A 24,761-nucleotide genomic window follows, 5' to 3' on the forward strand; every position below is an offset into this window, starting at 1 on the left:
TCAAAAGGTCTCAAACACAACACCCTGCATTCCTTCTATCATGACATGGATTCTGTTATATGGCAACTGCCTATTTATTTCCTTAAGGTCTGCAGGGGGAAGGACTGTGCATCTTGTTCAGGGTAGTATCCCCAGCTGATCAGCATAGTGCCTGGCCCTCAAGCAAATGTTTGATGAATGAACGAATGAGAATGAATGCAGAAGTCCTAACATGGAAACAATCTGCTGATTCATAGCAATGCTCCAAACAGCAATTTTCTGACCGTAAGTGTGTTTCACAACCGGAGATCCTGATCAAGATAACCTAAGTTCATTAATAAATATTCAAAATTTTATTAGTAAATTGAGTAACCAAAAATGTATTGTTTGTATGTAATTTTCCTCTATAATGAGTGTAGTTGCACTAATCAATATTTTGATAAGAATTTGTTGTTCCATAAGAACACATTCTCTTTACTGAAATATGTTAACAGATCCAGTTCTGATTATGCATTAAATTGTGCCAATTAAACAATCTTAAAAACATTGTTTAGCAAATTGAACTTGTTTCAGATGTTTTAGAACCTTAACGAAATATATACCAGAGAAATATGGTAATCCTTTCCAAGGATTTCAAGGACTAGTTGTTCTTAAATTTAAAAGAAATCATTCAGCAGTGTTTAATAACCAACCCCCCCCCCAAACACCAAACTTCCGAAATAAACCATTGAGATACAATATTGAAATCACTCCATTTCTGTTGGAAAACAAGGTAAACATGGTAGATTCACTGCATTTCTGTTTATGGAAACATTCAGAAATATTATATTTTTCACAAAAGAGGCTTACACCCTAGAGCTCTTTTAAAACCAACAGTTTAAAACAAATTTTAATTTTATTCTTTGGCTATTAAATTATACCTAATAAATGAGTCACTGATATCAATTCACAATAAATTTATTTTACATAAAAGAAAAAGCTTGCCATTAATGAAAAAATTCAGTAGAAAACAGTTCTTCTGCTTTAAGTTGGAGCTCAAAAGTAGAAGCTGCTTATTAGTGAAACTCAGTAGAAAGGGAATTTTGTAAGAAAACATTCTTGGCATGAAAGCACTAACATAAATTCTGTAATGAAATATTTACCATGCAATTTCACTGGCAGAAAGGCTGGTTTCTGATGGCTGGTATTTCTTTTCAGTCTCCTAAGAACATTAACATGGAAGATACTTAAACCTGCTTTATTCAGAGTTAATTGTATATAAATACTGGTGTCGTGATGGGTAATCTTTCCATAGTCCACCTATTTAATTGAGCAGTTCTAAGTAGGTAATTGGCACCCTGCCCTTCTGATTTCCCCTTTCCCCCATTAGCCAGTCTGAATCCATTCCAACGACACTGAACACAGTGATCACCTACAAAATAAAATATTTCCAGTTATTAACTATGTTAGAAAATAAACATCTGTAACTTGTTTAAGCTATTCATTATCAAAGTTCTTTAAACATTATTAATTTTGCTGAAAGATAAAGGATTTTATTAGAGGCAGTTTTAGAAATTTTCTAGTTATTTAGCAGTTAAAAACTTTAAATCTGTGCTATTCTATTAAAGAATAGTTAAAATTTTTATAAAATGTTGATATAACCATCTTAAATCTATGAAAGCATTCATGATAAACTATCTCCCAAGAAGTAATAAAGAATTTGCATTTTATTATAATACTAGAAGGTATGTCAATCTATGATACAGTTTTCTTCTTAAACCCATATATTACTCACCTCATCTGCCAGAAGTGATAATTCACTACTGTTTGCAGCATCATAATCATACAGAACCCTGGCCTTCCTGCTGCCACTGCACTCCTTAAGGTCAATGAGGTTGGAAGGGGAGGTGATTACCAGACCACTTGTTGAAGTCAAGGCAGAAGAACCAATCACATTTGATGAAGCAGATGGTGCAGGTGCCACAGAAGTCTGATTGTTGTTACAATAATTGGATGGAAAACTGTTGGGAAAAAATGGCCAATTATCAATTTCCAAGTGACTATAGCTTCTGAATACCGCCACTTGGTGGCAGTGTTTACTTTCTACCAACTTCCACTTTGGCTAAAGATTTACAGATGTAATATTTTAATAGCAAAGTACCCTAACTAACTTATGCCTCTTAGGCCATAGAGAGGAAGACACAGAATCTGAAGCAGGCTCCAGGCTCTGAACTGTCAGCACAGAGCCTGATGTGGAACTTGAACTCATGAACCGCGAGATCATGACCTGAGCCAAAGTTGGACGCTTAACCGACTGAGCCACCCAAGCGCCCCATGCAGGTGGTTTTCAAATATAAGTACTTGGAAGTTTTTTTCAAAGCTGTCTTTACAATTATAAACTTGAAATTTAAAAACAAATCCCCCCCCCCAAAACAAAACATGCTATTTCCAGAAAAAAATGAATTTATCCTTAAAACACTTCCAAAAAACTTCTACTAGTATGTTTTATTAATCTTTTCTTGCCTTTATGAATTGTTATATAAAAATATCAATGAATAACACTTCTATACTAGATACCACCACAAGAGTGAAGTCTTCTCAAGTTAATTCTTTGAGAAATATTTGAATAACCAAACTCTTTTTATAAAACTGATCCAATCACACTTTCCTATTCATTCAAATGACAAATATTTATGGAAAATCTACATGTCCAACATCACTACCACAAGCTAAAGACACAAGGATGAAACAATACCCTTCCTTTATGGACATATACACAAGGGAAGGACATGGACATACAAATACTATGTTATGAGTAATAATTACCATAATGAAGACTCGATGGGAGAATAGGGCAAATTTCACAAGCTTATTCTGTCTTGTATTTTTTGTAGGGGAAAAATAGTAAAGTTTTATTAGAAACTAGTGAAATCTAGGGATGCCTCGGTGGCTCAGTTGGTTAAGCGTCCAACTTCAGCTCAGGTAATGATCTCATGGTTCGTGATTTCAAGCCCCGCGTTGGGCTCTGTACTGACAGCTCAGAGCCTGGAGCCCGCTTCGGATTCTGAGTCTCCCTCTCTCTCTCCCCCTCCCCTGCCCACACTCTTGTCTCTCTCTCGAAAAAATAAAACATTAAAAAAAATTTTTTTTTTTAAAAAGAAGTTAGTGAAATTTCTGTGACAAATGTGCTTGTAAATATTTTAAAGATAATTAAAGTTTTCAATTTAGTGTAAAGCTACTGTTTCTCCAATACTACATGGAAAAGAGCATAAAATGGCTGGCCTATATTCATTCTAATCCAGCCATTTCTAAGGTTGAAAATTTCCTATGAAAATTCATATTTAAATTTTAATAAATATAAAAGGTCTCATCTGGTAAGGTGGGTAAAATTCATCCCTAAATAAAACACAACTTCCTTCTTCTCTTTATGACCACTGTGCCATCTGGAAATCAGTCAGCCAACAACACAATTCTCGTTAGTCTCATAAGCTCTTCTCTAAACCTTCCTTCACCCTCTTATGCTTGTGTTTATTTTTCATACTTATTGAGTCTACAAGTGGATGGAGTAGGAGTTGTATGGTCCTCATTACCATTTCTACACTCTTCTAACCAATCTCGCCCAATCTTGGAATTTCAGGTTATTTGACTCTTTACTACCCATCATCTCTTGTTGCCATCATCTATGGATGTTTCATTCCCTTCTCCATTTCTACAAGATTTTAGTTCCTGGCTCACAGATACTGTATCTCACCTGGTGATTATAATATCCATAGAGACAATTCTTCCAACACTTTGCCTTTTCAGATCCATGGTATCTTCTCTTTCTGTACCTGATCCTGTAGTTCAGTCACCCATTTCTACTGCCTCATCTAGACCTCATTAATTCCAAAAATTATAACCCTTGCAATAATAATTTCCAACATCCCATTGTCTGACCGTCATCCTTTTTTTTTCCCCAGTACTCTCCAACAAGTCTATAGTGGATCTATGGTCCTACTAATACGTCCTTCATGGCCATGGTAATTACTATAATCACTCCCTTGCATATGTCTTCATCTCCTATATTCCTCACTTTAAATTACTCATTTGGTAAAAATCTATGAACCTACTCAGTATCCATGTTATTTACTGTTGAGAGGAGAAAAGTACAAAACCATGTTGTCTGGCCTTGCCCTCGATTTATGAGTAGGAACCTCAAGTGGGTCCACAATGCTGCTTAGCAATTACTATACATTTCTCTAGGTCCATTCACTTTCCATTCTTCTAATATTTCATACACTTTCATCCATCCTCAAAATTCTAGCAATTTCTCCTCTAACCTTATATTAGGTTGATGAGTTGTTTCCTTTTTCACAAAGAGGAAAAAGAACAATCAGGACACATCTACGTGTTTGTGGTCATCTCTCCTCTTACTACAGATGAGCTGTCTATGCTTCCATGGCTAGTTTCTCCACCTGTGCACAAAATCTCATTTTTACCTCTCAAGGATATCACGCTAGCAATTCTTCCTTTTCCCATGCTATCTTATTTCTCTATGTGCTGTATCATTCTCATCAGCTTGCAAACATGCTCTGATTTCTCCTATCTTAAAAACAAAAATCTGCGAGACCCACTTTCTCCTCCAGCTACTACTTCATTTTTCTGGTCCTCTTTACACTAGAACTCCTTTGAAAGATTTATCTAAACTTACCATCATAGTCCCTCCTCTTCTGTTCTCTTACACTGTAGACATGATCTGGCCCTATTGTTCCACCAAAACTACTCTTGTCAAGGTCAGCAAGGACTTCAATGTTCTAATCCAATGGTCTATTGACATTCCTCACTTCGCTTGACATATCTGGTGATCACAGTGGATCCTTTCCCTCCACTTTCCTGTACCTTCCTCACTTGACTTCCAGGCAACACTTTTGGTTTATATCTTACCTTACTGTTCATTCCTTACCACCACTTCCTTAGCTGTGCTGGAGTACTTCAGGGTTTAGCCCTTAGCCCTCTTTTTTTCTCTGCCTATATTTACTACCTTTCATCTAGTCTGAGACTTAAACATCCCTGATATGCTGACCACTCTCTAACTTGTATCTCTAATTTAGCTCCCAAACTCCAGACCTGCATATCCTAAAACTGGGCATCTCCACTTAGATGTTTAATAGACATTTCAAACTTCATTATGTCTAAAATTGGGCTTCTGGTGTAAAACTGGGGTGATCTACCACCCCAACCTCCTCCTCCTGTGACATTCCCCATTTTAATTAACTACAGCTCCATTCTTTCAGTTGCACAGGCCAAACACCTGCAATAATTCTTAACTCCTCTGAGCCCTATGTAAATGAAGTCCGTCAGCAAATCTTGCTGGTTCTACCTCTAAAATGTACCCAGGGTTTGATCATTTCTACCACATCTATCACATTCACCATGATCCAAGCCACCATCATCTCCTGACTGGATAGGCTAAAAGTTTGCAATCAGCTCCAAACAGTTCTGTGTGCTTCCACTCATGTCCTCTAGCATTTATCTTTAACAGAGCAGCAAGAATAGTCCTATTAGATGCTAGTTGAATCTGTCACTCTTCAGGGCAAAACCCTCAAAGGCTTCTCACCTCTGAATAAAGGCCAAAGCCCCATGTGTCCCAGCTTCCCGTTTTCGTTTTCTCCCGTTTTCTCGATTCATCTCCAGCCGAGCCCTCCTTACTGTTGCTTGAACATTACAGCTATGTTCCTGCTTCAGGGTTTTGTACTTGCTGTACCCTCTCCTGGAGCAATTTTTCTCAGATGCCTGCATGGTTTGCTTCCTCTCATCTTTCAGGTCTGTCTTCTCTAACTAGTGCAAACCTTTACCCCTAACCAAGGCACTTCTCCACTTATTTTTCTTCACAGCATTTATCACCTTCTAATGTAGTATGTAATTCACAGCCATATCGATTTTCTACTTCCCTCTGCCCCCAAATAGATGTAGGTTCAACGAAGACAGGGATTTGCTCTGTTTTGTTTACGCTGTATCCTTCATGCCTGGAATAGTGCATTTTTAAAAATTAAAAGCAAATGTTTCTCTGATAGATAACAGGGTTTTAATGACAAAAAGAACTAATTTCTAATTCAGGTTTTACTATAAAGTTAGGAACACATTTCTTAGCATCTCTTGCTCAGTGAACTCAGTTCCTCAGCAGTGGTTAAATATATACATTTCTGAAGATTAAAAACAAAAAAACCCTCTCTTTCCCCACATAAGTGTGTTCATACACATGTGTTTTTAAAGCCTCTATGGAATTTTACTTTCAAATTTACTAGTATAATTAACCTTTGTTCACCACTGACCTCTACCTATGTCACTTTGGGGGAATTAATGGTAAAAAGAAAAACACCCAACCTCCATCCCTCCAACCAAACAACAACAAAAACCCTGAAAGACCATTTTTACCTTCTAAGAACTTTTACTGATATTTTAAAAACTATAGACTTTCTGCTACTGTAGCTTGATGTATTAAAACCTTCTAATTATTTAAAAATAAAATACATTTGCTGGCCTTGTGACTAGTGCTTCTGTTTCCGCATCTGTAAAATGTGGATAATGGTACCTACCCTCACAGGTATGAGGACTGTAACATTACATATGAGGTGTCTAGAGGAGTGCCTGGGGACAACTAGAGCCCTTCCTAAATGACTACTGTTTTCAGTTACTACTACTGCTACTAACACTGCTATTATAACCTGGTTCTACTTCTCAGAAATAGCTTCTGAATTCGCATGGAATTGGATGATTTGTCAAGTTCTGCAACTGAATACTTCTATACACTCTTAAAAAGCATAACCTGCAACATTAAAGACTTCAAACTCTCTCCCCCTCCCCTACTCTCTATCACTGGTCCTTACCAGTAATCTAATTCTTTGAGGGCAGGCTTTCTTCCCCAGAACAGCAGCACTCATTTCACGGTAATGTCTGAGCTTACCCTCAAGTGCAATAACTAGCATTTTGTTTGGATGGAAGAGTTCCAAGCATTTGTATGGCTTTAAGCAGAGTGCAAGTACAGATGGTAACAACAGCAACCCCTCTGCTGTATTAGGACACAGTGAAAAGAAAGTACTAAGGCTTCTTGGGCTTAAAATAGCTGTAACGGTGTGGGGATAAAGTGGTGTTCTGCTTTCAGGTATTTACCACCACTAACAAAACTTTAAATATACAGAAGTGTAAATCTTCTGTAAATCCTATCGGAATAACCAATGGTATCAGACCACGATTCATTTTTAAGATCTAAAATTGGTTTTGTGGATGTGCCTAATATTGTTCTAAGCCCAGTTTTAAAGGATTATGCAGAAAAGAATATTGAATCCACTTAAAAAAACCCCACCTTATTCCTTAAAATTATCTTCTCTTGATATTTTTCCTTCAAATATTATGTATCACCCACTCCCTGCTTTAATGGTTTCTCACTATATAAATCTTAAACTCCTTACTCTTACTTACTTTACAGGACATTGGTGACATGACCCTGCGTCACTCATCTAGCCTCATCTACCATCCCATTCCTTAACTCAAACACCAAGTACACTCTAGCCAGAACGAACTACTGTCAGTTCCCTGAACTTGCCACACTACTCTTTTTCCCTGGCCTTTTTACATGCGTGTTCTTCCTTTGTCTGAATATTTGTTGTCCCTGCCCCTTTCTTCATCTAAATTATTTCCACTAAAATAATTTCATTTGTGAAACTTTGCTAGACCCACCTGAGTCACAGTTAGATGTCCCTTGCAGGAACCTACACTTCTACCTTTCCACTTGCCATCTGGCCCATCCCCCAATGGCCTTTATTTCTAGCTAGACTTTAAATACCTAGGTATTTCCATCTAGACCTTGTAGAGACCATGTTTGTCCTATACATCATTTTATTTCCAGTGTAACCTTACAATGTGAACTCCATAAGGGTAAGCAATTTTGCCTGTTCTGTGTGCTGATATAATCCTAGAGTACAGAACAGTGCTTGGTATATGGCAAGTGTTCAATAAATATCTGATGAATGAATGACTGAGCTATGCATGTTATACGTTATCACTTTGCTTTAAAGTATATTAAAATATAATTTTTAATAATAACATCAATGGGCTTGAGGTCTTACAGACTATTTCAAAACTTTTTTTTTTTTAAGCAGTGAACAAGTGAGTAATGAATAAGTATAAATTAGCTAGCTGATCCCTAAGGGCAAATAAGTGTCAATGTAACTAGTTAATCTTCCTCAACTAATTGCAAAGGTATTCCACAGAAAAGTGAACTTCAAACACTTTTGGTGCCAGGAGAGTTCAAAATGTTTTTGCTACCTCACAAGTCTGACAATTACTTTCCTTAAGAAAAAAAAATCTGATTTTAAGCAAGCTAACACAAGCCTTTAATTCTTTGAATCTTCACCTCTATCATTAGTTCATATGCAAAAATCTGAATTTCTTCTCTTATCAGGAGTTTTATGTGTGAAAAGGAAATTACCACCTTCCTAGTTGTTTCTGGAGGTCTAACATGTACTGGTAACATTGTGCATAATAAGTCATCTGGGCTTCCACAAAGTCATTCAGACAGCGGAGATGATGGGCCTGTAAAGGAAAGTTACAGTTACTTCTCAGCTCTATAATCTACTTAAAAGTGTTAAATTCCAAGGGGCAAGAAAGCACGACATATACTCATGGCAAAACACCAGTAACTAGCATTCTACTACAAGGCTTATTGAGACTGACCTCGGTCAGCAGTGTAAGAACAAAACGAGCAGCCAATAAAGGCCAACAAATGATGATAGTGGGAGAACTAGGTGATGAAGTATAAACAAAAATTTAAAATATTTCTCCATGTATCTTGGAAAGTGCCACAATTTAAATTTTCCTTGATAAGTGACTGAAAAAGAAGTTCAGTTTTCCCCCTTCAAAGTGCCTTAGGACCATCAAAGTCTTCTGTTTCAAACAAACTTCCAGTTAATGAACACTCACGTGTGTACTGCTGATTCCCTCTAATAGAAGTCTTGTAATCTCTGCTTGACGATCAAATTCACTTTGGGTTATTCTCAATTCCTGTTCAGACTTAAATTGGAATATAGTTTTAGAATTTTGCTTAATGACTTAGTCCGTTTTATGTACATTTGTTTAGACAGTTTACAAATCTCTCAGGTAAACCCTGAATGATGAGCTGGCAATGCTCTCATTCTGCTTTGAGTTTAAACTGTTCCCTGAACTCTACACCTCAGCTTTTCTATATTACTCAATCTAGATAGAATGTATTCCTTACCATTACTTGACTCAAAAAAAATCTATTAATGTCAAAGCTTAATGACATACACATAAAAGCCTAGAAACGCTACTATGGGACAGTCAATATACTGTCATGTATTTTGTCATGTCAATATAAAAGGTCATAACATTTTATAAAATCTTAAGAATATTAGTTTATATGTATATTTGAAAAAATTCTCAATTATTACTATAGTTAATTTATTTTGAAGTTAAAGATAGCCTTTAATCTCAAATGAAAAAACTTAAGAGTAAAGCCATAGATTTTAATCTCTCTCTTTTTTAATGTTTGTTTACTTTTGAGAGAGAGCACGTGAGGGAGGATGGGATAGAGAGGGAGACAGAGGATCAGGAGCAGGCTCTGAGCTGAGAGCGCAGAGCCCGATGTGGGACTTGAACTCATGACCTCAAACTCATGACATCATGATCTGAGCTGAAGTCAGACGCTTAACCGACTGAGCCACTCAGGTGCCCTAGATTTTAACCTCTTATGTTTAGTTATCAAACATACTGTTTCTAGGCATATAGTTCTTAGGTTCCTTAAGAAGGAACTCTTTTTGCATAAGGGGTGACTTTTTAGTTTTCTTTCTAAACTTTGCATTTTATATGGCTTAAGCATCACTATTATCTACAGGATGTACTAGGGTTTTTCTGCAAGTTATGGGTGACCTTTAATCAGTAGTGTGCTGATAAACTGGCTGGGGTTGGGGGAGTTCTAATGTGCTGATTTTCATGGTGCAAATACTCCAACCACACATCATTTCAAGCTACCAAGGTGAAGTCACTGACCTCGTGGCTGGAAAGAGGTGTATATAATAGCACTCCACTACTACTAGCTTCAACCCTCTCATACAGGTTCAGTGCTGGGACAAAACAGTTCACTAAAAAATCAACTCAATAAAAATAGTAAATACTCAATAAAAAACATCTTAAACCTTTAGCCAGAGTTGGTTGGTAGTAAGTGAGGAGGAGAAAAATAAAATCTCACATCTCACTCAAAATACTCAGCTTATCCCACACAGGGAATCATCATTGGTGAGAATATCATTAATACTGTTATGTTATACTACCTCTCCAGGATATATATGTTATGTTATACTACCTCTCCAGGATAAATAGCTCCCCCCACCTATCCAAGTAATATTTCTAAGACTGTAGTAAGTATAAAAACTAGGTCTAAACTTTTTCCTTGCACATCCCATCTTCCTCTCCGTCAACGTTTGGTGGCAATAGTTAACCTAGTGAACCAGTCAACAAGGAAGCAAAATAATCAGGTGCTATAATCATTTTCATCCCACTGGTAACAGACCTGGCAGAGTGACTAAGAAGTGACCACTAGATTGGACTTATGGAAATGAGCTTGAATTACTCAATAATTCAAAAGTTAAAATTAAATTTTACTTGGCTGAAACCAGAATGCATGGTGCTTTGATAACAGAGCTGAAGTTACAAGTTTCATCTAGAAGACAGTATGAAGCAGAAAAAAGTCCCAGGAGAAGGAAAGAATCAATCAATATTCTTCCTAAGTAAAGTGTTAAGGAAAACCAATCACTTCAGAGTTACATTTGCATTATTTACTGTTCTGCTTGGTTGAATACAAAACGGTTTTAAGAAGTTACCATAATAAACCCAAAATAAATGAAATTCAGAAGTAAACAAGACTAGTGAAAGTACAATTTGATTTAATGGCTTTTAGTAGAAAGGGCAGAAAAGCCTACTAAATAGCAATATTTCTATACAAGGTGTAAACAAGTAAGCTAGATAATAGATTAAGGGACTGGAAAGTCTGAGTATGAAGTGGAAGTGTTTTAGTTAAGGACACTGAGTAAAAAAAGTTATAAAATGATCTCACAAAGGATAAGAGATCAGTCTTCCGTGTTTGAGCAAAACTGAATGATTTCATTATGAAGAAAGGCACCATGTTACAAAGCCTCGGAAGTCATTCTTTGAACAATTCAGACTTTGTATTTAGAAAAGGTAAATGACAGGAAGGAAATGAATCCCATTTTTTGAACAAGTTTCAGTGTATGTCTGGGGTAGCTGCAGTCAGATGTCCCAAACCATCTCTACTGCTGACATATATAATGATCACAATAATTAATATAAAAGGCTGAGGTATCTGAAATAGGTTTGGCATCATTTACTTAGGAAGAGAATGATCCCTATTAGAAAGACAGATAAAAAGGGTTTAAAGAAAGAACTGTCTTTCTTTAAACATTTAAGGGTTTTTATTCTGTCCTCCAGAAGACCTCATTCCCTGACGAATTTTACAATTAAGACAAAGAGTTCTAGGGGAAAGACCTTTTCCTGCCAGAGTATATGACAGCATAACTTGGGTTAGGGAAGCAAGAACTCTTTTAGGATGTAACTTGGAAAAAGGGCAAGAATTTGTTGATCTGTGATATCAGGACTGGGTAACTAGAAGCTAGAAATTTGGTGGTTATGCTTTTGAGGCATTTGCTGTGAAATTTTGTTCAGTGTTATTTTTTTCTATAGGCTTAAGTCTTAAAACATTTGAAGATATGAAGTTTTAAAATTATATATTTTTTAAATTATAAAAATGACAGAAGTGAGTATGGAAGAAAAAAATCTCCCTAAATCCATTTTGATATATTTTCTGAAGTTACACACACACACACACACACACACAATAAATATTTGTTTCATGGGCTTCTTCCCATTGTATATATCACATATTTCCCAAACTCACAGAGACTGCAGTATCAGAGATTTTTTGGTGTAACTGTTTGCTAACCAGAGTGGAAGAGACCCTGGTTTCATTGTTCAACTTATATTCTCTTCCATGTTACTCTGCCCTCTTTTCATGCTAGAGGTTCAGGAACAACCAGAGGCCATGGCAGAAACATAACTAAGCTGACAAATGGATTTCACAATAGAGGATGGAAGAAGTCAAGCATTTCATACTGAATTTCCAATTCATAGAGTCAAAACCCCATAACCTATTCAGGGAACAGACTGTATAGTCAGCATTCCTACAAAGTCAAAAAATAAAAAGTTAAAGTTTGAAAAAAAAAATAGGGGCCACAGTTACCACCGGCCCTTAATCTCCAGCACTGTCCTCATCTGGAGGTCAAATTTTGGTAGGCATGAACATGAGGAGTAAATAAAAAATGCTTCTGAAGACCTTAAGTGGCATTTGAAACAAATCTGCCTAAAGTCATAATTTTATTCCTTACATTCTTGCTTATTATTTTATTTCCCAGCCTAGATAAAATGAGAAACGGAAATACAGAAAGAGGGCCTACTAGTAGCAGTAGCAGTCATGTGGGGCTTCTAAGTGACAGTCCAACACTGAGGGAGGAGACAACATACTTCAAAAACAAACAACAGATCTAATTGTTATACAGTACAATAATGTACATTTATAATAGTGACCCTAACTGTAAATGAAATTAAATACATGCTATCCTATATTTACCTAATGGAGCAGTAAAATACTATTTTAAAACTGTTTTCAACTAAGGTGACAGAAGACTTAGCTCTGGTGCTGGAGGAACAAGCTTCGGTTACCTAGGAAACTCATTTGTGTGACATATGGTATATTCAATCTCTGAATATACAAGACATGGCGTAAACTATATTTTACATAATTGTCACGTAAGTAAACCAAGTATTTAAACTGTTTCCTGGCAAGCACTGTAAATATTACTACTTAATGTAGCATGTATCTAGTATTTATCAGAGTGTGTGCACAGTACATCTCTGTAATATTCTTCTACTGCTCTGTGGAGCTACTACTAGCCAAAGAGATCTGAGCTTTCTATAATAATTTTCAGACTTTATAAGTAACAAAGATATAGTAACAAAGACTGTCACTGGCCCTATCCTATTGGCTGTTGTCCAAGAAATATTTACTGAATGAATGACAATTAAATTCTTGTTTCATAATTCTGTAGTTTAATAATTTACTTACTTTTGTCACTTCCTCTGCCCAAATCTAGCCAGCATTAAAAATTAGAGAAAAATATACAGCATGAAAGAAAGTTGGAATTTAACATTTTCTACAACTTAGTATAGAAAAATGTAATTATTTTAAATTCAAAGGGCATACTCTCCTCTTCCGGAGTCACATTAACACAATAGTGAATCAGTATAGTTTAATATACTGTGAAAGTATGCCTTCATATATATCAATACTGTTAATTTTTGAATCTTATACTAATTTTATAAATTAATACGAGTAATAGTTTTCCAAAATTGGGACTATTTAGCCCCTCTTAGTTGTAGTTTTCTAATCTGTAAAATGAGAGGTTTGGACTAAGTAATTTCTAATTTCTCATTTAGGTCTAAAATTCTAGAATTTTGGGAAACTAAAATAAAGCAAGGATAAATAGTGAACATTGATATAGCCACTGGTGGAGCACATTATACTTGAGAAATAGTTTAAAATTACCAGAGTTAAACACATATAAGTAGATGACATCAGTAGTAACACAAATGCCTAATAAATGGAACATAGTCTTGCTAACTGTTTAGGATATTTTTACCTAAAATAAAAGAAAACCTATGATCTATAGACAATTACCAATGACTGAAATAGTCTAACACTTTCATTCACCTACAGATAGGACAATGGAAATAAATGAATGCATTCTCTTGCTATCTAAGGAATGCCCTGATTTATCCAGGGCTTTGGTGATCATAGTAGTTTAAACAACAAAAATGCATTTTAAATATTGTTTACATAAACTTTCCGATTACACGGACATTTTCCTCCCTTCAGCTCAATGCTAATGGAATAAAAACAACTGACTGTGAATTTATTATAAACTGTACTACAGATTCCATGTCACTTCTAGGGAAGTAATTTATCTAGCAGTATAATGCCAAATACCACATCTATAAATCTTTATTGGCTAATGTTTATGAGTTTTGGGGCTATATTCAGATTTTATGAATTTCCATTTTGTTAAAAATTAAAAATTACTTAACATCTCAAAAATTTCCTCAAACCAGACTCAACATATATAGAACAATCCTCATTCCCAACTCTTACCCAAGGCTATTAATTAATATCCTGAAGCTTTCCAAAGTAAATTAGCAATGGATAGGGAATGGGCCTTGCTACTATAAAAATACCCAAAATATCAGGGGGAGGTGGAGTGTCTTGGCCCGAAACTGAAGAAATTAATTCAATGTTGAGTTTGGGTGAAAGTTAAGGTAAACATCAAAGATACTAAGAAACAAAGTAAATCTGTATACCTTACACTTTTCTCTAAGTAAATTTTGTTAATTTTCTTTGCTAAAAGTAAAAATGCAAAGTGCCAGCCAAATTAATGTCTTAATTACTAGGTATAAAAGGCACTATATATTTATATATAAATTCATATTTTAAAACCTGAATTTGGCATAGATAATAATATTTGGCAATTAGAACACAATTTCTTTTCTTCAAGTTGCAATATTACTTCAGCTAGTATTCCCTGTGATTTTTGCTGGACTAATGAATTCATGGCTTCGACTACTTTAGACTTTTACATGCAGATAATAGCAAGAGAAGGCACTTTACTGAGGATGTAGAAAACACAGTAGGCCAACAAACCTTCAGCCATTTTACATGCAGGAAGTTGAGCATGTAAGAGAAATTTACCATAATGTTATCTCCTTCAAGGCGAGCTGAGTTTAGTTGCTTAAGTGCATAGGTAAGAGACAAAGAACACATTATACCAATGAACACAGTGAAACAAGTTACTTCTTCACAATAAAGAACACACAAACAAGTATTAAGAGAGCTGAAAAATGGTCTTCTACTTAAAAAAAAATAAACTATATTGCTCTATGGAATGTCACATAGTGGTGCCTATTCAAAATTTTCCAAAAGATACAAATTTTTAAAGACAAAAAACATGGTTGATGCTTGATTTTAAATTAGAACCATTTAAGGAAACATCACTTTAAAAACTGCTGCAGTTACCTATAATTTTTACTAAATTTTCACCTATGAAAGCCCTTCTGCCTACCCACAATTTTCCTATTCAAAGATCATTTCTATTTTATGAATATATGATGCCTTTAACCACATTTTCTTTTCAGTCAACCTCAGCCAGGTCTTGGCATACCCTAAGGAAATATGAAAGGCAGGTCAATCCTTATATTTTTAATAAGCTTTAAATTCTCATATGTGTACATTAAGGTTAAAGTAATATGATGGTGCTCAGTTTGCAGATTAAAGATTTAGACATCTGTGGAAATAAATGCTTAAGCAGGCAGAGGGACATTCATAATACTGTGTTATTTGAAGATGTATTTTCTGTATTTGTATACCTAAAAGTGAGGTCTAAACCTCGAAATACTAGCTTTGAAACCAGATGATTTTTTTCTTCCCATTAACAGAAGTCTAAAATAATTAAAAAAAATTTATATAGAACTAAATAAAGCTAGGTTAATGAATGTCAGTGCCTTACAATTTAAATGCAGAAATTTTATTTGCCTTTGCTACTTATGATGTAAGTTTTAGAATATTTTTAAAACTGTGTTTCTGTTCATTATAAAACATTCAAGTAGGTTTTCTTTCTGCTCAACTGGTATATTTTTGAGAAAAGCTTTTGATGTTGTGTTACCATTCTTCAACATGCTAACTAATAAAATACAAGTTAGTAAAGTAGCAATACTGTATACAGGCATAAATATTTTACTGATAGGGCTAACATCATCAAAAAGTTCAATCTAGTGTACTAGATTGTGAACTGAGGGCAGCAGAAATTTTGCATTATTTACCTCTGAACTCAGCAGAGCATGTTATACAAAATAAGCATTTGATAAATATAGAATTGAAAAAGAGGTCACAAGAAGCCAGTAAACAAGCTAAAAAAAAAAAGTCTTCAGGTACACAGGTCCCAAACCTTACTTGCAGAGAAATAACTACTCACAAAACAATACATGGAGATTTATAAAGTGAAATCAAAGAAATTCTGAGATTAGAATAACCTCTTCAAGCTGCCAACTAGGAACGAGGAAATGGGTCAAAGAAGGAAAAAAAACCCCGCAAATTCCTAGTGGTTTCTATTTTTCTGTATTCTTCAAGTAAACAGAAGAGAAATACAGAAAACAAACCCCATCAGAGATCACAAAATATAGGCATGCCTCAAGGTTTTATGTAATAACAAACTAATAGGACTTTTCCTTTCTAAAGTATTTCAGACTTACTGCTATAAAGTTGGAAGAAAAAGGAGTTGGTTATCTAGGGGAAAAGAACACAACTAAAATCAGGAAATGTGAATTTCTGTTTGGACTAACATTTTAAATATTTGGCTATAGTTAAATTTGTTTTACGTAATATATAAATTCTAGAAAAGTTGTATAAAAATAAAATTGTTCAATAAAGTCATTTGTATACTCTTTGGTATTTTAAATGTAATTTCTCATGGAAAAAATTCTGCCCTCAACAATACTCAGTAAACAAAAATTGTCAAGATCTTTTCTGGATACATCAAAAGGAAACATCTCTCAAAGTTTGTTTACTATTATATTTAGTTCTTACAAACTTTAATAGCAATGGCAAAATAATTTAGAATAACTAAAGGACCTTTACAGTGTTAAATCTATGAGTTTTCTGGAACCTTTTCAGGTAAAAAAGTAGACACAGTCATTATCCCGTAATAGTGCTTGTGTAAGCACTACAAAATAAAGTTTTGTACTGACACTTGACAATGGTATTCTTCTCATTCCACAATCATTATTGGGCACATGTAGGCATTTTGAATAAAGAGATTTTGTTCTGGTTCAAACACTTATTTCCAAATGATCCTTATTTATCTTAACATTTTTTTTCCTGATTATGACATTAGTATCTTAAAAAAATCAATTTATACTTTACCACATAAATCTTTTATTAGCAACTAGAAACCAATCCTAATTTAGAGTCTCTTGCCACCTACAATGTTCATTTTTAAAGTTCTTATTCTGCAAAAAGCCTGTTTTGGGAAGTTAGGGTGTTCTTGATGATGACATCATAATAAATTCTGAGGTGAAATAGCCAGTGAATTTGGATTCAACGTTCTGTCAAAGATAGCTCTCCAGCAGTAACTAATACAGTGTCTTCCAAAGAGGAGCTGTCTAGAAAAAAATTTATTCAGCTCATATAAGGTTTTGGGGTAATTTCACAAGACATCACAACCCAATACCAATTTTACCAGTTGTAAATTTCACTGTAAACCAAATGTCAACCTCTTCTTTCCCAAAACAAGAGAGCCACAGTCAACTTCTGCCAGCACTGTGGTTTATGTTCCTTAAGGCAATGGTTCTTGATGAGGACAGTGGTAGTTGAGTTGGGATGAGAAGGCAGGGGGAATGTCATGCCTCTTAACAAAACATATCCCTTAATATATGTTAAGAATTTGTTAGCCTTCTCTAATAAATTCAGACCGGTTTACATTGTACTATCGTAAAGGCATAAATCTCAAATCTGATTGATGTCTCCAATCTTTGGAATGGAAACAAACAGTATAAATACTAGACTAAATAAGCTTATAAATAAAATCTTTCAATAAAGTTATAAATATATACATACATAAATCATTAAATTACTACATTTAATATAAACCCACTCTATTTAAAAAGACTAAACTGAGGTTGATTTTATGAAAAATATACCAGAACTTATGTATCCAAATGAGTTTCCTCCCCTGCAAAATAGTCACCTGGGAGTCCATGCTGCCACTGTTTGAATGGTTTTGGAATTCTTGGTGACAACTCCTTTAGCCAGTTTGACTCACATGTGAAAAGGAGTCCAGTTGAATTTTTAAGTCACACACAAGCAATCTCAAATTTGATTCTTTCTTATTTTAATTACTATTTGTTTTTCTATTTCAAAGATAATAACCCTATCTCCAAAAGAATATTTTCTAACATTACTGATGATATTTAAAGAACATGATACAGCTTTAGGAGCTCTCACAATTTTTATTTTTTAGCAACAGGTATATTGCTGAAATAATACTACCTGTTGATACAACTATTCTGCATTGATTTGGATGCATTAAGCTCTGGTAAGTTTGTTTAAAAACACTAAAAGTCATAGTCTAGTCTTCATAATTAACTATACCTTGCATGGTACAGGAGTAAAATATTTTACAAATTTTAAAGTTATCAACCTAGAATGTTTTTCTATTAAAAAATACTACTTACTGAGGCTCTAGTTTCTGCAGCTTTTGCCTTTTTTAGTCGGGTTTTCGCAGCATCCAAATCCAGTCTCTTATTTTGTAATAGTTTCCTTTCTTTCTATAAATATAGAAAAGAAAAAAAAGGCTAATGATGCTAAAGTCCAGTAAAAAGCATACACATTTAAAGTATTATTCTCCATTTAATATATGAATCATCTGCTAAAGATCTAGGATTACAAAATTGACTATGAAGTGACACTTGACTCCTTTTTCTCATGGTTTTCAATTTTAAAATAATGGAGACATTCTAGATGCTTGAAAAATCTGGGAAAGATGGCAGGTGATGGCAGAAACAAACGAATATTAATTTTAATATTTTGTGGTTTTGCTCTCCAGGAAATGTTTTGCTCTATCTTCTTGGTTGTCACAATTGGAGGTGTGGGTGTGTTATTGAGTAGAAGCCAGGATGCTGCTAAATATCCTACAATGCAGTATGGCTCCCACAACAAAGAATTACTTGACTCAAAATGTCAGTACTGTCCAGGATGAGAATGTTTCAAACAGACTATCTAGGAAATACCTATGATAAAGGAGATATGGGCCTAGGGCAAAGTTTCTTGATACCTTAAGTGATCTACTTTAAGAACTATGCAGGTTCACTTAATGTGCCATAGCAGTGAATGCAGTTCTACTACTCCAAAGTGGAATTCCAGATTTCATATATCAAATTTCATCCTATTGACAATTTAATCTTTTAAATCATCTTTCAACTTGGTAGCTTTTCTTTTGTCTCAGGTGAAATACTTTTTACCCAGACAAATTCATTGTAAACATACTGAGTTTCTGAAATAATTTGTAATAAGAAATCTGCAAATTAAAGTTTAAAGTAGTATTTACAATAAAGAATAATCTTGCAAAAATCTTAGGAAAAAAATCCACCTAGATCTCCACTCTCCATCACTGAAACAAACAAACAAAAAATAATACTAGGCTTGGGAAGGTGATATTTATTTCTTTGGCAATAAAACATAGCTGTGTGAAGAGAAGATAACAGGTTTCTAGGGATGCAAAAAACAGGAAGTCGAACAACCGGAAATATAGCTTCCAATAATTAGGTTTTTTGCTTCCAGTTTAAATGAATAGTTACATGTCTATACTATCGTGATATTTTGTACCATATTTTTATAATAATTCCAGGAACTTCTCTACAAATTTTAATGCTGGTAATGGACAAGAATTGATGTAAAGTAATCTCAATAACACTACAGGGACACAAAAATAGAGTACATATCTTTAAGAGTCCTTTATTCTGGTTAGGTTTGTGTTCTGCTGGATATGCACCTAGCTAGATTATTTAAATTTTCTAATCTGCTACATCTACATGATCAATAAGAGGGTAAATTATTCATTAAAAACTGGATTATATATCTTAATATTGTACTAAAAAAAGGGAACATTTTCCAACTCACAGCAATTGTTTTGTAATCTCCTTCTATAAAGTTTCTTAAAGGAGTGAGAAAATTTAAGGCTGATGTTTGAATCAGCTCTCTGTCTGCTGTTCCAATTCGTTTTTGTGTTTCTCCACATTTAATAAGGGCATTACCTGCAAAGGAAAAAAGTGTTGTTTGGTTTTTTGTGTTTTTTTTTTTCTTTTTTTACCATTTTCTGGTAATGTCAGAAAATAAAATCAGCAATTTGATCTGCTTTAAAGTTAGTTGTCACTTCTTTACTTAAGTAAAAAATAAAATAGAATTAACTGTAGTTTTATTTTAAAAGGTAAATTTAAGACTATAAATATCTAAATAAAAATGACAAAGGTGAAGTCCTTATCATACCATAGTTAATTGTACCAATTCAACCAATGGAACACAAGAGAATAAATATACTAAAAAGTATTTATGGTCATAGCTCAAACAGTGGAGGTATGTTTAGAAAAGCATTAATGCTTAAAATATTTTAATAAGTCAAAATTTGTCTTCTGTTTCTATATTAATGCGTGGGCCTCAAGTATCTTTAAATAATAGTATAAATTTGCATCTTAGGTTAAAGAAAAAGCCATGTTTTGTAACACATATACCTTAATGTTTAAATAGGACAAGTACAGTGGAAAATCGAGCAAATGAAAGGGAACCACAAGACCAAGGTTCTACTCCCAGGTCTACCTCTAATAAATTTTAATTCTATGGATCTTGATTCCTCCATGTTAGCATGAGATCAGATCTGATTGGCAAGGAGGATAATATAACACAGTAGTTAAGAGCGCCATGTCTGGATACATATCTCCATTTGAATTATTAGATGTAGGATTATGGATGAATTATGTAATCTAAGACTCAATTTCTTTGTCTTCAAAATGGAGATAATTTATATTGTAAGTAGGATATAACTGAAGATTTACAGAAATAATATGTTGTGCAGTGTTAAGCCCAATGCCTGAAACACTCAATTGTTAGCTACTATCAATTACTAATAAATGGATTCACAAAGTCCAATTCCAATAATCAGGGTAGAGTGATTAATAGAATTACTATGGGTAAAAACAAACTAAGTGGATTAAAAAAGGAAAAAATGTTCCTTTTGAATGTTCATGTCCCACTAGGCCTTCAGCTTGATGAAGGTAAGGGCTGGATGCCCTTTATGACCCCCAGCATCTAATCACATCTGACACAAGCAAGCACAAAAAAATCTGTTTAATGTGTAAAATTTTTGTAAAATAGTTAAAATTTAGAAATAAAACTATAAAAATTTTAAGCATTTTCAGACTTCTGAAAGAAGTACATTTTGAAAACCACAATGTAAAAGTTTCAGTTGCATATCTAACAGCCAGTCAATGGATTAATGCCATTCATTATACAGTATTTAGGGTATTTCCTTCTGACATAAAGGTAACTACTAAAACTTTAAGTTCATTTTGCTCCAGAATTTAGTAACTATTTTATAAATCAGTACTATATGAGGAAAATCATTTACCTACCATTTCATACCCACATAAAGACCAATTTCTTGCAGAAGTCTTAATAAAGAGAATTTTTAGCCATGAACAATAGGGAAAGACGCTATAGAAATCTGAAATAGTCTTATATTCTGAGAAAATTAGATTTGAGGGATAATGAGCTTCAGAGTTATACATTTAAAAAGTCAGTACAGCAACTAGCAAAGCTGACATAACTATAAAGCATGATGATAGAAAATTTGAATTACATGAAGAAAATAGAATGAAATGTAATCCAAACATGTAATCCAAATAGTTATCCAGAGATAACCATTGTTAACATTTTTGTGGTACCAACATCATTGTGTAATGAAAGCACTAGTGATGTGTTCAAACACTATGTGCCAGGCATTTTATTATAGAAATCAATAAGCTCTCAAGAAAGCTTTAAAGAAATCATCTAGAGAAGACATATGTAAACAAAATTACAATATATCAAAAGAAGTACTGTAACAGAGGTTGCAAGATTCAATGGGAGTACCAGTAAGCAATTAATTCATTCAACTTTTTGGATCTAAAAAGATTAATGTGAATTCTCAGAATAATATATACTAAAAACATTACATTGAACTGCACATATTTACTGGTCACCTGTATTTCTCACTTTATCTGAAATTTAAACGTAAAAAATTTGAAGTTAAAATTGAGTCTACTAATATTTGGCAAATGTTAATGATGTCTCTAAGTAGTAAAAAATCTAAAAGGAAAGTTATTAACTTAGCAGATCTTTTTGCCTTTTGCTTACCATAAGCTGTTCCTGGGCCAAACTCAGTCCCTGCATCAATCATATATTGTCCCAAAAGTTCTGGGTTGTTTATACGACTTGGAGCTTTTCTATCCAGTTTCTCATAAACAAATTCTTCTATCCTGGCATCTAGGAGAAAGGTTTAAAACTATCAATGATTTCAAAAAAGCAAAACTACTTAAAAGACTTATTGTTGTTTTTTTTCCCTCTGAGCCATTTATCACTCTGCAAATAAACATGAAGTTAGCATGCTTCTAAGTACATATCTTAACAGAGAATTTTTAATTTTTATGTTGCAGTATTATATAGCTCAAAGAAACTTATACTTTAAAAATATGGTAAAATATTTTGGCACAAAAATACTTAAAGTAAAACTATTATACAGTGAGTATTCTATGAGATTTTAAAAGAGTTGGTTATTCACTTAATACCTAATGAAGTTGCCTTTGTCCCACTCATACACAGTCTAATTTTTAACTTTGAATACATGTTCATTTCAATTTCAAAACCAGGGATTTCCAGCTATGAAAATATAGAGATAAGGCACCTATAAGAACTAAAGAGTCACATACCTCTAATACCCTTTACATGCTTTTGCTCGCTCGCATGCTTTCTCTCTTTCCTAGAATCTAAATATAGGCATGGGAATTTAAGGAATAGAACAATCTAGGCATGGAACAGCCACAGACAGAGATTAGCAATATGGTATCTTGGCTTAATTTTATTTAATTTTGCTTAAAGTACAAGATATATCTCTCAGCATGTATTCACATTAACATTAACAGTAAGGTTAAAATACAAAATAGGTTAAAAGCAATAATAGAAGGCTAGTGTACATGGAAAGGGAAAAAAAAATCAGTAAAATCTGAATATAAACACTTGGTTAGTGTAATGTTCAAGACATTCACACCTACACTGTCACCCAATAGTGAGGTATTTTAGAGACAAATGAGAAAAAGTCAGTTTCTAGAAATAATGATGAACTATGAATCAAACTTACAATCCAAAGAGAAGCTAAAATAAATAGGTCCCTTCTAAGCACCTCAGAGAATTCCTCCACAAGTGGAAGCTTCACACAGTGCACTGAAAATTTAAAAAATGAACTAAACCAATAAAACAAACACTTCAGGAGCCAGCATAAGCATTAATTATAATACATAAAATAGGCTGCTGGAATAATACTTGCTTTTGTGGTAGACTCTGAAGCAGCGTCAGAAGTTTTTAAGCAGGACTTTTAAAACCTTTAAATTGGTTAAAACCATAATGAGTCAGTCTAAAACATAACCATTTAAAAGATGTTAACTACATTTCAGAATTTCATTTTCTGACTATGAGAGGGATTCTTAGCTTTGTTGCATTTCTATCTATTTGGTCAAAAGTTCAAAGTTGAATCCTATGTTGATTTCATTCAGTTAATAAAACATTTGGTATGTTTAAACTAAATGTTCATTTCATTAGGGCATCAATGGACCATAATAAAATCTTAAAAAAATCTGCGGGCAATTCTGCTATAATGCAATAAATATTTCTGAAAAACTCTAGGTTCTGGAAAATTGTACCCCCAAATTAACAGGGTTTAGAGTAAAATGAAGTTTGTGCCTGACCACTCATAATCTATGTAACTTTATAGTCAGAGCACAAACAAAAAACCCAATTTTTGTTTACTACTTCAGACTTAAAACACTAATGTAAAATTGTACTATATGAGCCACTGTAACTTTATGCTGATGAAATTCCTGTTTGCCAGTTGTGTATGAGTTTGTCTGCCATTCAGAAAAACATATAGAATAGACTACTTATGTAAGGAGATCTGGACAGAGCAAGGAACAAAAGGCAAAATATCTACTACTTTTTTAAGATGCCATGGTATATAATTTAAGTAGCTTTAAATGAGTAAGAAATACCACTTGGTGTTCAAAGACAACAGGCTTCAAAGTGTGAAAGGCCTGTTTCAGAACAATTAAAATGTACAAAATTACTAATATTTTGTGTAGTGCTTCAGGTTCACAGAATAGCAATAAAGTTTAAACCTTGGAAGTTAGTACCTAAAAGTAAGCTTCTGGAATTTCACAACATGGTCACAATACTGGGGCAAAGGGGAATGAAAACATTTGCTGCTTTGTTCTTCACTGTTGATGTATAAAGCTCACAGTGAAAAGACTGGGTGTCAATACACCAAATTCAAGTTCAATTTCCACTTCTAACTGGCTAAGCTACACTGTATAAAATGCTAACTAACTTGTGATTTGCAATTAATAAACAATTGTTGTACACCTTATCTGAAAGATTACTGAGATTGGTGATCTGAAACCTTAGAGTTGTCTGAAAATCAAATGGAATAATTTATGTAAAAATATAAAACTTAACATAAACATAAATAATTGGTAACTAAGTTTTCACATAATTTTTCCTTAATTATTTAGGGACAATTCCCCTGTATATATATAAAAAAAAAAGGTTAATTTTTTTTCACAGTCTTCCTAACTCTTAAAAGTCACTCCCTGAAACTGAGTTTTCAAGAGGATTCTACGAAGGCATGAAAAACACGATTAGTCCAGTTGTCAGAGGGTACACAAAGAGTTGTTTAGCACCCTCTTCTTCACCAAAAGCACAACACACAAACCCATAGACCCTAAAGCCACAAACCAAAAACTTCTGTTTTCCAATAGCTATCAAAACCTTTTTTGTT

At 33.9% G+C, this 24,761-nt stretch overlaps 1 protein-coding gene across 9 annotated transcripts in view; it reads right to left on the reverse strand.

The window, feature by feature from the left end:
• Window positions 1-920: 920 nt before the first annotated feature.
• SH3GLB1 (SH3 domain containing GRB2 like, endophilin B1) overlaps window positions 921-24,761 on the reverse strand; it is a 35,306-nt gene continuing 11,465 nt past the window's right edge. Inside the window, exons 3-11 of one of the 9 annotated variants that reach the window (XM_049616857.1) lie at window positions 22,073-22,201; window positions 19,805-19,938; window positions 18,361-18,453; window positions 14,777-14,863; window positions 13,148-13,171; window positions 8,917-9,006; window positions 8,426-8,529; window positions 1,754-1,979; window positions 921-1,390 (exon numbers count right to left, since the gene is read on the reverse strand). In XM_049616857.1, the coding sequence (XP_049472814.1) occupies window positions 1,283-1,390; window positions 1,754-1,979; window positions 8,426-8,529; window positions 8,917-9,006; window positions 13,148-13,171; window positions 14,777-14,863; window positions 18,361-18,453; window positions 19,805-19,938; window positions 22,073-22,201 (995 nt within the window). In that variant the 3' untranslated portion in view covers window positions 921-1,282. The remainder of the gene's footprint in view (window positions 1,391-1,753; window positions 1,980-8,425; window positions 8,530-8,916; window positions 9,007-13,147; window positions 13,172-14,776; window positions 14,864-18,360; window positions 18,454-19,804; window positions 19,939-22,072; window positions 22,202-24,761) is intronic. The other 8 variants (XM_049616862.1, XM_049616858.1, XM_049616863.1 and 5 more) reach the window with 8 other exon arrangements.

The sequence above is a fragment of the Panthera uncia genome (assembly GCF_023721935.1).
Source record: "Panthera uncia isolate 11264 chromosome C1 unlocalized genomic scaffold, Puncia_PCG_1.0 HiC_scaffold_4, whole genome shotgun sequence".
Taxonomy (NCBI): domain Eukaryota; kingdom Metazoa; phylum Chordata; class Mammalia; order Carnivora; family Felidae; genus Panthera; species Panthera uncia.